Source organism: Acanthisitta chloris, unplaced genomic scaffold, assembly GCF_000695815.1.
Source record: "Acanthisitta chloris isolate BGI_N310 unplaced genomic scaffold, ASM69581v1 scaffold15579, whole genome shotgun sequence".
NCBI lineage: Eukaryota > Metazoa > Chordata > Aves > Passeriformes > Acanthisittidae > Acanthisitta > Acanthisitta chloris.
Genome location: NW_008689912.1, coordinates 1 through 14,017, shown reverse-complemented (window position 1 = coordinate 14,017; position 14,017 = coordinate 1). Strand labels below are relative to the sequence as shown.

General features: G+C 37.9%; 1 protein-coding gene across 2 annotated transcripts in view; it reads left to right on the top strand.

The window, feature by feature from the left end:
- SPOPL (speckle-type POZ protein-like) overlaps nucleotides 1-9,489 on the top strand; it is a 32,376-nt gene extending 22,887 nt beyond the window's left edge. The window contains exons 6-11 of one of the 2 annotated variants that reach the window (XM_009081616.1): nucleotides 2,855-3,032; nucleotides 3,128-3,183; nucleotides 4,804-4,926; nucleotides 5,963-6,105; nucleotides 6,194-6,247; nucleotides 8,335-9,489. In XM_009081616.1, coding sequence (XP_009079864.1) covers nucleotides 2,855-3,032; nucleotides 3,128-3,183; nucleotides 4,804-4,926; nucleotides 5,963-6,105; nucleotides 6,194-6,247; nucleotides 8,335-8,479 — 699 coding nt within the window. In that variant the 3' untranslated portion in view covers nucleotides 8,480-9,489. The remainder of the gene's footprint in view (nucleotides 1-2,854; nucleotides 3,033-3,127; nucleotides 3,184-4,803; nucleotides 4,927-5,962; nucleotides 6,106-6,193; nucleotides 6,248-8,334) is intronic. The other variant, XM_009081618.1, reaches the window with a different exon arrangement.
- Nucleotides 9,490-14,017: the final 4,528 nt, after the last annotated feature.

Genomic DNA, 14,017 nt, shown 5'->3' with positions numbered 1-14,017 from the left:
GCTTCTCTACATTTTAATGTGAGTGGCTTTTGTGAAGTGCTTGACCCATCCTGATTATGAATGCTGAAAGAAGTAAAACATTTAGTTGTGCACAGTGAGCACGTTAAAATAACTTTTGGCTTGTTTCAGGGTGAAGGGAAAAAGTGGCAGTCCAAATACTTTGAATTTGTTTATTTGGAGGTGTGATTCTAGCTCTTCAGTTGTCTTAAGGAATAACAGGTGGTGTTTGAAGGACCTGTTTCTATAGACAAATGTGAAGATTTTGTCCTTTTAAAACTTAATTGCAAGCTCTAATTTCTATATTTGCCTTCCTACTTGTATCCTGGTTGGAAGACTGACTTACCACTTCTGAGAACTATATTGGACTTGGCTTGATAAAACTTGTCAGCCATAGCAGGTGTTTAGTGAAAGGTCACTGGTTACCAATTGTGCTGCTTGGCTCTTCTTTTCTTCCTGTTGGAGGAAGAGTATTTGGTGGTCTTTGACAACAAAGTTCTTCATTCTGTGTTGCCAAAGGTCCTTAAGATCAGCTGGATGTGCCCTTGGATTGGAACCTGAAGGGTTGTTGAGTTAAATACTTTGCAATGTCTGGTGCTGCCACTGACAAGTGACCTAGTGATTAAATGCAACTTCATAATTTTGGGGTTTTTTTTTTAAGCAAACTCATCTCTGTTTCATTTAAGCAAATTCATCTGTTTAATTCTGTTGTCCCTTTCCTTATAATCTGAAAGTAATGAAGCCTTGCAAGTATTTTCATTTGCTAATAGAATAGTCAATTCTCTGTTTGTCCTCATGAATGCTTTCACAGACCTCTTACCTAGCTTGGGCTGAGAGTAGTCTAGGGAATCACTTACATCATCCTCCCTATTAGATCACCACAGATTGCAAATAAAGAAAATGATATGGCAGTTGACACATTTATGTCTCACACAGAGAACTTGTTCAAGTCGATGAGTTTTCAACAGCGATATGGGATTAACTTGATTGGATTTCAGCTTGATTTAAATAAATCATTAAAAAAAAGAGAATGCATTTGATTTTAAGCATGCCATCTGGACAAGAGAGATATGGAATATCAGACCCATATAAGCCTTTGTATTTAGAACGTTCAAAAGTTGTTGCTATTTATAGACAATACATCCCAGGCCACTCATGGAGCAGACTTGAATTAATATTTTGCTTGGGTTTTCTCTTAAAAGGATGACCCATAGCAAATTGTTGTGTTGACACCTATCAATATATATTAGAAACCATTCTAAAATAGAAGCTTGGAACATCAGAGATGACTTTAAGTACACATAAAGAGTGTGTAGATAACCTTCCCAGGCACTGTCTGTACCAAACAGGAGGATGCTGTGTGGACAACTGGGATCACGAACTTTGAGTCAAGCTTTTGAGGAGCAGAACTCTCCTTTGGCAGCAGCAGATGAGCTTTGCTAAGCTAAAACTTCCTTTGTGTGTATGTATATCTCCTGAAATCACTGTGTGCACGAAAACTGTGAAACAGAACACAAAATAGGCACACACTTTAGATATTTTCAGTGTTACAAATGTACAGTCTGGCTTTGAAAGGGAAACTTTGCAGTGCTTTGGTTTTGTTTTTTTTTTCTTTTAAAAGGTGGAAGAATATAAGGATTTTCTTATAATCACAAAGGGGAATGGGATGGAACAGGGAACTAGGCAATGATTCAAATTCCCAAGCTGCTGTCATAATTGGATCATCCTTCTCCTTTTCTGGTCTGGAGTTTGGTTTGCAGTGCTCCAACTTTCTGTGAAGCTTAGCTGTGCTGGTTTTGCTTTATGCCAGATTTATTCCAGATGATGTGCCTCTGGAAATCAAACAAAGCACTGATCTTAACAGTATCAGCATTTTCTCTTCATGTATAATCCTAATTTTCTGTATTTGGGTGATGCAGTGATCAAGATTTTGTATTATGGCTTTTCTTTGGGAAGGTTTTATTCTCAGGTGTGTGCTCTCAGACAAGAGAAGCAAAACATACTGAGCTCTCCTGGTTTCTCAACATACTGATTAAAAGGACTCAGTATGTGAAAAAAGCAGCTAGGAGTGCTGCAGTCCTGTTTACTTCTTGTATGAAAGACTTAAACATGGGGAATAATGGCAATATATTCACTTCAAGTGCACATATTCTGCAGTTTTCTTAATTAGTTCTGTACAGAAATTGGATCCTGTGAGCATTTCATTATTCAAGTTACCTAATACATCTTGTATCCTGCAAAGAATGGCTTTTGATCCTGTTTGGAAAACCATCACTTGTGATTCCTGCCTCAGCTGCACACAGTGAAATGAAATAATGAAGGAGCTGTGTTAATTGCACTTAGTTTGTATTATCACATTGCAGGTTAAGTATGAACTTACTGTCATTAATTAAGGTATATCTTATATTAGTAACAATTTCTATGTGTTATTTGTATGAAACTTTGCTGTGACCTGTTAGTGCTGATGACCTGTATAGGATTTTATATTTATTGTGTATATATATATGTTAATTTAACTCTGAAATAGTGTTAACTGTTTTTGATCCCAGGAACCATATCTGTCCTTGACTCCTTTACTTTGGCTTTTCTGTCAGGTGGTGTGTGGAATTGTGCTCTTTTGTTTTTGTTTTGGTTGGATAAATACCCAATATTAGAGTGTCTAAGTAAAGCTCTATTTGTTTTATATTACTTTAAAGTAAACTGTAAAGCATTGGTTTGTGGTTCCAGCCTAATGCCAGAAATATCCCTGTTTGTTGCTTTGCTTTGGAATTGCTGAAATTCTAGCAGTAGGTACTGTAATTTAATTATTATTGGCATTCAGTTATGAAGGAGTTGTCTTGCTGTGATTTTCTGTTAGGTAAGCGTGGTCCAAGACTCAGTAAATATATCAGGACAGTCTAATACAAACACTTTGAAGGTACCTGAATGTCGACTAGCAGAAGATTTAGGGAATCTCTGGGAAACAACAAGATTTACAGATTGCAGTTTTTATGTAGGAGGACAAGAATTCAAAGCTCATAAATCTGTCCTTGCAGGTACTTTCTACTTTTGTATTGCTATTATTTTGGCATTTAAATTGCTAAACGTTTAAAATTTGATTATATTTAATATTTGCTTTTCCTCGATACAGCACGCTCTCCAGTTTTTAATGCAATGTTTGAACATGAAATGGAGGAAAGCAAAAAGGTAAGTCTTACTGAAAGTGTTATGTGTAAATATTTGTACCTTGTGAAAAAAGGGAAAAGTGGCAGAAGACTTGAGGTATTGCAGTGTGGGGAAGATGAGTACTGGTAATGGTGCATGAGGGGAGGAAGGACTAATCCTGAATGTTCTGGTGAGTTCTGAGGGAATTTCTTTGCCTAGAAAGAGAGAAGAGGTGCTGGAGGATTTGATTTTGCAGGTACTTGTGTCTGCCCTAGGTAATTTTTTCTAAACATTAGCTACTGATGTAATTGACCTGATAATCTCTGTCCCTTTTTGCTTTAGTTTATATCTTCACATAAGCTGATTGACTTGACTGAGGTTTTGCTCTAGTGTATTAAAGCAATTTTTTTTTTATGGTGACTGAGAAACAAGAGGTGAATTATGACTCAAATTAAGCCTTGAGGCTGTGAAACACTGCTTTTCATTCACAGCTGCTGCAGGCGCTTGACCTGTGTGAGTGTTGTGGATGGATAGTGACTTAATCAGCACAGAGAGCTGCTTCTGCTTTTATGCCCTTTGATAACTCCTGCAGTGAGGAGTTGTTTGTGTCTTTCATGAAGAAAAATATCAAAAATGGGTTGGTTATAGGCAGAATCCATGAAAAAGCAAGGAACTGATCAGTTTACTAAAGGATTGTAATAGATGATCATCACTTGGAGGTTGCAAGATGCCACTGTGTGAGGAAATCCATCAGATGAATATGGTGTAGCACAATTTAGTTTCACAAACATGGCATTTTTCTTCCCTACGCTTCTCCAGTCTGGAAACTTTCTAGAATTGGAATATTGAGAACATTTTATTGATATTTCTGTTCTGAAAGAAGACCAGATATGTCACAGCTTCTGTAATGTGCCATGCCAGGCCTTCACCTTCATGTTGGCCTTAAATCCTCATCCCTACTACTAATAACTGTATGTGGTTCAGTGGATAGGAAACCAGAACACTTACATTCCATGTGCCAATAGCCTGTGATTTTTGTACTCCATTCAAAAGTCTGGTGCTTGCTTTTACATCTTTGACACAATTTCCTACTTCATTAGTTTCTTATAGGGAATATTATTACAGGATGGGTCAGGCATGCAGTGCCACTGTTGTGTTGGGACTGTCTTCAGCGATGTGATGTCAGTTAGATGTGCTGTTTTGTTTGCTCTTGGGATTCTGAGAGCAAAATGTAGGCTGTGTTGTCTCAGTTTGAGTCCAGGCACTTTGGCTCACTTTGTTCTGTCTGCTGCTCTGCCTTCTGATATTCCAAGCACATTGTTGTTGGGTTGGAAACTCAGAAGCCTTTTGAAACATTGCTGAAACTGTCTTGACTTTTATGTGCAGCCTGTTGCAATAGATTCCAGAGTTACACATTTCTAGGAGAAAAGTTGTGATTACTTTTTATTGCTAAAGCTTTTCCAGCTGATTTCTACCTGACTTTTAAGAGCTTTTCTGATTGCTTTCTGCTTAACATTGTTGAATGTTAACTTAAATTTGTAAGGATTTTGTGTGATGGATGGCAAATGAAAACTTGTAGTGTGCATGCAGATGATGTTTGATACTCACTTCGAATTTGTAGTTAAGTTCCAAAGACTTTTGTTGATTCTTCTTCTTTACCAGAATCGAGTAGAAATAAATGATGTAGACCCTGAAGTTTTTAAAGAAATGATGAGATTCATTTATACAGGAAAAGCTCCAAACCTTGAAAAAATGGCTGACAATTTGTTGGCAGCTGCAGACAAAGTAAGTAAATTGACTCTGAAGTTCTCAGACCTCATGTTTGACTGTGGAATGCTCCTATTCAAAAAATAAATCCTTTTTTTCAGATTGATATTTGGTTTCCTAAGTATGAGAAACAAATATCATCTTTTTGTCTTGCCTACAAATATAATAGTCCTAATCTTTCATCTCTTCTGTGTTGGGATCTTGTCCACTCTTTAAATTGTTGCTCTGTGAAGTACTTTTTCTGCTATGATTTTTGAAATGAAGGGCCAATAGCAGCTCAGCAATTAAGGTTATTTTATCAATGCTGGCCTTTTTTAAGGGCATAATTGATAAATATAGAGAATATTATAAGGTATAGTTATATGCTTGTCTGAAATACCAGAAGATAAAAGCACAAACCTGTTCAGACTGTGACATCCTTCAAAAAAGAAGCACAGTTTATTCATGCAAAGTATAATAGGGGAATGCAGTTATTTTACATCAAATTTCTTAATTTCCAAATCAATTTAAATAATTTCTAGAGGTTGTGGATGCCCCAACCCTGTCAATGGTCAAAGCCAGTTTGGATAAAGCCTTGAGCAACCTGGTCTAGTGGGAGGAGTCCCTGCCTATGGCAGAGGGTGTTGGGACTAGATGATCTCCAAGGTCCATTTCAACCCCTTAACGTGCTTTCAAACAGGCTAATGTATTTTCCCTTGGACACTTTGATTAAACTCTCCATTGTATAATTTCTTGCCCCCACTTTGAGGTATAAATGTATGTAATGATGATTTTGATAAAGAGCCCATGACTGTTCTTGCTCTCCCTCCCGTACAAACTGAAGGGAAACAAAAGTTTCTCAATGAGGTTTTTTTTTTGTTGTTCTGTCAGTAAAGTCTTTGATCAGTTTGTGTCAAGCCTAATGTGCAAATTTGAATTACATCTTTGGAAGCAGTTTGATGTTAAGCTTGGGAGGCACCAAACGTTTTCATGACAGAAAGCGACTTAACTGTAGAGATAAGGGTGGAAAGAATGAGTTTGAAGAATGATTAGTGTAGTTTTTCTCTTTTCCCAGTATGCACTGGAACGGCTGAAGGTGATGTGTGAGGAAGCACTCTGTAGTAACCTCTCGGTGGAAAATGTTGCTGACATTCTTATCCTCGCAGATTTGCACAGCGCTGAACAGTTAAAAGCACAAGCAATAGACTTTATTAACAGGCAAGTCATGTTTATGAGACTCTAAATATCTTTGTGTTCATGCTTTGTGGACCTACCTATTCAATATCAGCACAATTCTCTCTTGCAGGTGCAGTGTTCTTAGACAACTTGGGTGTAAAGATGGGAAAAACTGGAATAGCAAGTAAGTTTCCCTGCCCCACGATGTTCTGTACAAACACTGCTAAATAGACTGCAGATCTTAAGAACTGTTGCTTCATTTCCACACTACTGAGGCCTGTCACTGACTGTAAGTAAAGTAGGATTCAGCAGATGCTACCCCAGTTATGATTGTGACTTCCCTTTTAAATGACAGGGAGTGTTAACTGCCCTCCAGTGTGAGGTCCTAACAATAGTTGGGTTTTATTCCCTCTCCTGGGGATATATCAGTGCTGTGAGATGGTGGCAACAGCCTTTATAAAGGAAACTATTCTCTTGACTAACCAGGTTTGTGCCTGGAGGAGTGATAACCCCAGTGTGGTTTCAAGAGTTGCTTAGGTCAGTCTGAGCCTGCAGTATTACCAAAAGAAGAAGGGCAGTTGTTCTTTCTGCCTTCAGGGACATGTTTGTGCATCTTCCCACATGCCAGTACTAGTACTCTGGAGTCCACACAACTAGTCAGTCAAGTCCCTCAAATCTGGCTGAGTTGTAAGTGCTCATGCCTACACATGGAAACAGGTTGAAACTGTGGCTTAGACTGTAGGACTGATTGCAGCAAGAGCTCCAGTGATTCATAGGGTAGAAAGACAGCTTCAAAACAGCCAGTGGTAAGCTCAAACAGTAAAAGGGCAGTAGAGAACTTCTTTCTTACTGTCAGAATCTGCAGAGAAGTTAAAGGCTGTGTTGTGCCAGTTAGTTTAAATTAGAGTGTCTCTCCTTTAAACAAAAAAGACTTCCCAGGCCTGATCATTGAGCATGATGTGGAAGAGAAAGGGGGTAGTAGAAGGTAAATAGTAAAATACCAGTAATAAAGAGAAGTCAGAGTCATAACTGTGTAAACTAATTCATGTATTCCTTCTCAAGTGATTTGAAAGTTCTTGAGCTGACTTCTGTCTTGGGTAATTGCTAGTTAACATGCTGGCAGACTCTGCTTCAGCTAAAGCTTCTACAGTAAATCAGGGAAATAATGTGAGAGGGCCTGGCTTAATTTACTGACTCTGGGCCCCAGGGAGTCTGAACTTTGGTATTGTTTCTCAAGGCACTTACCTTACTGACTTGCAGCAGAAGATTAAAGGCTTGCATTAGAAATCTGCCAAAGGTGTTTTAGAGATCATATTGTGTAGAGGTCAACTTTATGCTTGACAGTGTTTCTGAAGCAGTGTGAGGGTACTCATCAAAGGCTTTTGAAAATGCAGAGCAGTGAAAACTTGGGATTGATGCATAAACTGTTGGTTCCAAATTACAGATTTATCCTGTGTCCATGTGTCATGTCCCCCAACCAGTGTAATATTCCTAGTGTGCAGAGGGAATTTTTTACTTCCATATTATTTCACCAGAAAGTAAATACATACATAGAGTAAATACATAGTTTTTAATCTCCTGGATGTCAACATGATATTTGCCAAAATCTGTTGTTGGTTCTGTGTTAGTTAAAAATCGACAGTGGCCATTGAAAGCCATTTTGAATGTAGTCCATCATCCTGTGCTGAAAAAAGAGTGAATATGCTCAAGTATGCTCCACTGGTACTGAGGCTGCAGGCTCCCAGGGAAGAGCTCTGTAGCCAGCCAGCTAATCTGACTTCATGGCTCTTTCTAGCAGATGAACTACATCATTTTTGCTGCAGTTTCAGCTGATTCATCTTGTCATCCTCCTCTCTGCCCAAATTGAGCATGCCCTTTTATGTAATGAGATTATCATGTCTCCCCTTGCTTTTTGTCTCTGTACTAGACCTCATTTTATTCTAGTTTTCCTCTTTGTTTTATTGTTTTTCCTGTGTAATTTCAAGGCAATTATCCTAACACAGTGCCCAGTGTTGGATGCAGTTCTCTAGCTGAGGTGTTGCTGGTACTCAACAGAGCAGAATAAGTTCCCTGTATCCTCCATATGATGATACTAATATTCCCAAATTGCAATTTGCTGCTGCTTTCCAATGGGATCCTAACTGGCATTCATCCTCTGTGGGTTTACAATGTTTAACTGCTCTTCTGCAGCAGTTCTGCTTTGCCTGCTCTTCTCCGCTGTGCACTTGGTTTGTAAAATGGTGTGACTGTTGTTAATGCTTCTGTTTTCAGCCAAGCAACAGACATAATGGAAACAGCAGGCTGGAAGTCCATGATCCACTCCCACCCTCACTTAGTAGCCGAGGCCTTTCGCGCACTAGCGTCTGCACAGTGTCCACAGTTTGGCATTCCACGCAAACGGCTAAAACAGTCCTGAAATCTTCCATGAACTTTAGAGAAATTGGATTGACTCTACTCCTCCATGTCCAGAGGTGTTTTCACAAACCATAACAAGAGTTTTTGTTATCCTTGTCCACAGAACAGAAGCTGAAAAAGCCTATTGTTTGCTTTTCAGATGGATAATTTATGGTTTAATCCTCAGCTTTAAATTAGACTGATTACTCTAATTCACTGAAAGGCCTTAAATTATCTTCAATGACTCTCTAGTCCATATAGTCTAATGTATCTTGATTTTTTTATTATTATTTTTTAATGTGCCTTGTCTTTTTGACTAGGCTCTGCAGGATTGCACTAGCTCCATAATGCAGTAAAGTTGATAACTGAAGATTAATTTTTGAAAGGGATCTTCCATTATTTTCAGAAGAAAAAAAAAAAGAAAAAGATTATAGTTTGGTCCTGTGCTAACTGGAAGGTTTTAACTGGCCTCTCATTAAAAGTGCTTGAACCAGAGGCACATCATGTACCCTAGACAAGTGCTAAATATAGGGAGAGCCTGTTTACCTTCAGCGAACGCCTACAGGCTATTTATGGCAATATACTGCTTTGAACATAATTTATTTTTCATTGTGGGGGCAAATATGCAATGGTTTGGCCCAAAAATGTATTTTCATTACAGTTTGTAATGCTTATTGTGTGTGTGTCAAAGCTGTCCAAGCGGTGAAAAGAAACACAGAATAAACCTCTTGCTCGTGTTTCTTTACGGTCCATCATTAGTTTACATTTAATGCAGAACTGAACGAGAGGTGAAGAGTTCAGTGTGAAAAAGGAATAGTATTGTATATGGAAAAAAAATATATCCCACGTGTATGGTTACATAGGAAAGCAAAGGATGCATAGAATGACCAAATGTAAATTGAGGAAATGGGCCAAATGGATTCTGAATATGCACTTTTAATGTGTAACTTTTGTATGTTGTGTGGTACATATATATTTTGCTTTTGATGAATTAATGAGGTACAGGTAATTGTGGCTTAACTTTTTAGATACATTTTAAGATGCCCACAGCCACATGGGATTTAGTTTTGTTAGCAAAGAGAGGCATGTCTTTTTAAGACTCAATTGAAGGTGGCTATTGCAAGCTTTCATATTTAAGTAACAGAATATTTTCGCTTATTTGAAAAAGGCATGTGAATGGTAAAAACTTTGAAGGGATTTTTTTCCCATCTTGACGTCTGTGCACAGCTTCCACTGACACCTAAGGAGGCTGTGTATGCATCGAGGAGTATTTCCCTGAAATGTCAGATGGTATTTGCAAGCAGAGACTTGCTCAGTCTTGCATTTCAGTTATTGTACTAGCATTGTGGATGGTATTGAAATTCTGCATAATGTGAAAAGGATGAAACATTTGTAAACTGCTTGTCACGGGCCAGTTCTTTATTATATGAACCTTAGCTTTAATATCAACATCCTCAGTGTTTGATAGCTTTGTTTACAATTGGGAGGAAAAGTCTGCAGTAGTGCACACTCTAAATGTTCCCTGAGTTACTGCATTGAGTTTACTGTAATAGTGATAATATGCTATGTTTCTTTTTTTGGGGAAGACTTGGGTTTAGCTGTGGGGAATGGGAGGAGATCTCACCTAACTGATGAACAGATTTGCATAAGGGTTTGAGTTTGCCTATTAAAAAAAATTATGCAGGGAGGAGAGAGGAAGAATTTTGGATTGTTTACTATCTTAAAGTCTTATCTCCATCCTCATTTCATTGAGATTTATCTGAATTGCTCTGAACACAATTTTTAGAGGAAAGAATATATAGTTTTATACTTTGGCATCTAGTAAACCACTAGCAAAGGTAAATTGGAAAAAAATACCCAGTCCAATTTTGAAGACTAAAACCTCTAAACATGCATTTTCTTCTTACCTTCTAACTAAATCTTTATTGGTGGATAAAGTATAAAATCAGAAACTTTAATAGTACCTAAGGCATCAAATGATATATTTACAGAGATTTATCCTTTTATCAATTTAAAAATATTTATCTAAACTAAGATCTCATGAGCATTCTCCACAGTAAGGGATAAAGGTAATTATTCCAAAATCATGATGTCTTTGCTGCACTGTGTAACACATTGGGACTACAGATCCTCATACTCATCACTGTAAAACTTGCAGCTCTCACGTGCAAAGTGACTTGAATATTTAATGCTGTAATGATTGCCCAGGTCAGCCTGCTCTAAAGTAACAACATACAGTAATCAGATGGAAAGCTTAAGGACTTCTATGAGTTTATTTTGGGTTGTTTTAGAAGCTTAAGAGCACACTTTGTACCAAAAAATGTCAGACACTGTGCTGTTACATCATCTACATCGTTGAGCGTTCACTTCTCCAGTCAGGCAGTGTGAACCATACATCACACTAACAGGAAAATCCCCCATGATAATTGATCTGTTTAGATTTCACTTTATTTATTATGTATGTTTTCAAGTTTTGTCAGCTCTTAAGCAAAGGGTAGAACAGTTGCTGTATTCTTAAGTGAGTGCACTAATTATTCACCTCTTTAACGACCTACATGCAGTGTTCTCACTGGAACAGGACAGCTCCGACCTCTCCTTTGGATTCAGTAGCTTGGTTTCATTCCCCACATCTCAAGAACTTGCCCTTCCACACCTCACTTGTCAGTTCGAAGTGCAGCAGATGGGAAACTATCGAAATCAATGGACAGGTTTTTTTTCAGGCTGAAATCTTAGGGTTTTTTTTTTAGTTTTCTATACAGATTATGAATCTGACGTATGAAGGTGCCATGTTTTGGCTTGCCAACACTACTCTCTCAGATAGATGTGAACCACCACTTCCACACTTTTCTGGGGAGAACCCTGCATGTGTCCTGTGTGTGCGTGCGTGTGTGTGTATGACTGTGGTGTTTTTTTGTCAAGAATGACTTTCTAAAAATAAGGACTCAATTTGCTGTTAAAATGCTATTATGTATTATATATATTTTATTTTTTTTCCATTTGAACCTCTCCTAAGGAGATGCTTTGGGTGGAAGTTGCTTCAATAAATACTCCTTATTTCCTAGTCCATTTACTGCATGCAGAAGTATGAACACATTGTGCCTTTTTAGGAAACTGTTGCAATGAAGGGAAGATTTAACAGGATACAAGGTCTTTGTAAAAGGTATTTTTAAAGGTGAAGGGGAATGCTATTTGGGACACAACTGAGATGGAAAAGTTACAAGTTACCCATTTGACCTCTTGTTGCATGTTGATTCTTGCTTCCTAAATTCAGTCTCACCGAGGTAGAAACTACCCGAACAAGTGGAGTAAGTATTACAGGTCCAAGTTGAGTAACGGTATATTTTTGTGAAATTGTGATAATATTTGCTGTTACAAGATAAATGTATGTCAAAACGTGATAATCATGGACACAAAGTTAGCTTTACCAGCTACTCTAGTTCTGATGTTTTTCTAAACATTAAGTATTTAGCATTGAATTCACCTTTGTGGAGAAGATCGGTAGAAGACCTACATGGAGATTGTGGTCCTTTTAAATCCTCATGGGAAGGTTTCTCCCTTGGGAGAATAAAACTATGTGCAGTGTTTGAAACTGTGTTTCATAGAAGAATTGCAAATGTGAGGTATTGCTACCTGAAATATTGTTGAGTTTCATTGAGTTTTACAGTTGGTTACAATTCTGAAGCTTAATTGATTTATTCGTCTGTAATTGACAAGTGGAATGTTACCTGTCCTCTCTGTCTGGTGTTGATAGCATATTTAGAGCTTAGCTCCTCAGCTAGCAAGACACTTAGTCTCATAACTTGGCTTCTGCTTACAGTAAATGGACTATGTTTGTAAAGGGAATTCACTATTTCAAGTGTTTTGCAAGGAACTTCACTGTATTTGTAACCTGGTTTTTGAAGGCTTCAGATCAATGAGTCCTATTTTAGAAATTAAACCAGTGAAATGACTTAGACCTGTTTTGGGGTGGAAATGATTAAGAGAATTCAGATATGTAAACAGTTGTATCAAACCATCCAGCCTTTTTTTATCAGCTGATGTTAATGGTGAAATACTTTTTGTACCTTGTTGCTGAAAATATTTTTGCGTTTCAGCACATCAAGTTACAATAAAGTTGTTACTTATACAGAATGTGTCTGTCTGGCTTGTATTTGGGTTTTTTCCCTGTATCTGCTCCCAGTGGCTGCCTTTGCTTTGAGAAAGGTGTTTTGGCAGCACTGTCAATCAGTCTGGTATAAAATATGCTGCTGTGCTTTTGGAAACCTTTTGGGGAGGATCATCTTCAAGCCTTGCTCTGATCTCCACTAACTTAGTTATTTTTCCATTTTGACACCATCAAATAACTTAGAGCTCTGAACAGCTTAACTTGCCTGCCTGAGAAACAAGTGCCTTTAAACAGACTGTGTCAGGCCCAGTGCTCAGTGGGCAGAAGAGCTGATGCTGTGGTAATGAAGATGGGCTTTGTGGGCTTTAAGAGATTTGCTTTATTTTCCACCTGCCATCAGGAACTGTCATCTTTTGTCCTGTCAAGGCTTATCATGACCCCATCCAACACAAATGCTGCTTGCATTTGTTAGAGGAGAAGTAGTATGTAAGAGTAATCTATAATGGGGAGTTCTTGGGGTTTAATATAGTTATAATTATTTTGCAATATGTAGGAATATTGATATGCTGCTCTATGCATTTGATTTTGGACACACTGAACTCCAGAGGATGATGATGTCAGGGTAAGTTATTTTATTTGAAGTGTTTGTGTGTAGGTGCATGCAAAATTCTCCAGGTTTGCTTAAAACACACATCCCTTAATTTATTCCCCAATGATTCAGCCTAAAGTTCCTCATGGAGTTATATCAACAATGGCATAACTTCCACCTTCACAGGCAGTTCCAGTAACCTCCAAGGTGAGCAGGACTGGTTACCACTCTGAGTGGTAATCAGAATTGTTTGTGCAAGATCAAACTTTTCAACTGAGCTTCAACTTCAATGTAATATTAAACTTCATTATTTCTTATTTTTAGAAGGCTGTATTTTTATCCTTGGTCTTTCTGAAGTAATTTTTCTTCTGAGATGTTTATCTTGTCATAGTACAAAAGTTTTCTTTGTTATTCAGCAGAATGGATTCAATGAGCTTTGATTAAAAAAAATACCACCTATTTTCTTTCTGAAATGAATTCCAATAGTGTTCTGTGTGGAAACTGGGCACATAAAGAAAGCTTTTTCTTCTTTTAGTTGAATGCTTCTGTTACAAGTATTTTACAGTGTCAATCCAGTCTGGTGTATGTCCTTCTCTTTCTTTGGAAAGGGAAAACTCAGATAACGAATCTCAATGGGTAAGATGTGCTGTTAGAATGAAAACCACCTCTTGACATACAGAACTGCACCCTTGCCATTCACTGCAGGGACAGTTTGGTGTCCTATAGAGTAGTGCCAGCTTAAGCAGTTGCTGTTTCTGCTACTAGAAGAGTGTTTCAGAGTGCAGTCTGACCAGTCACAGGTGAGAAATGTTCATTCTTTGTTCTGTCTTTGTGCCACTTAGGCCAAGTGCTGGTCCTGCACTTTG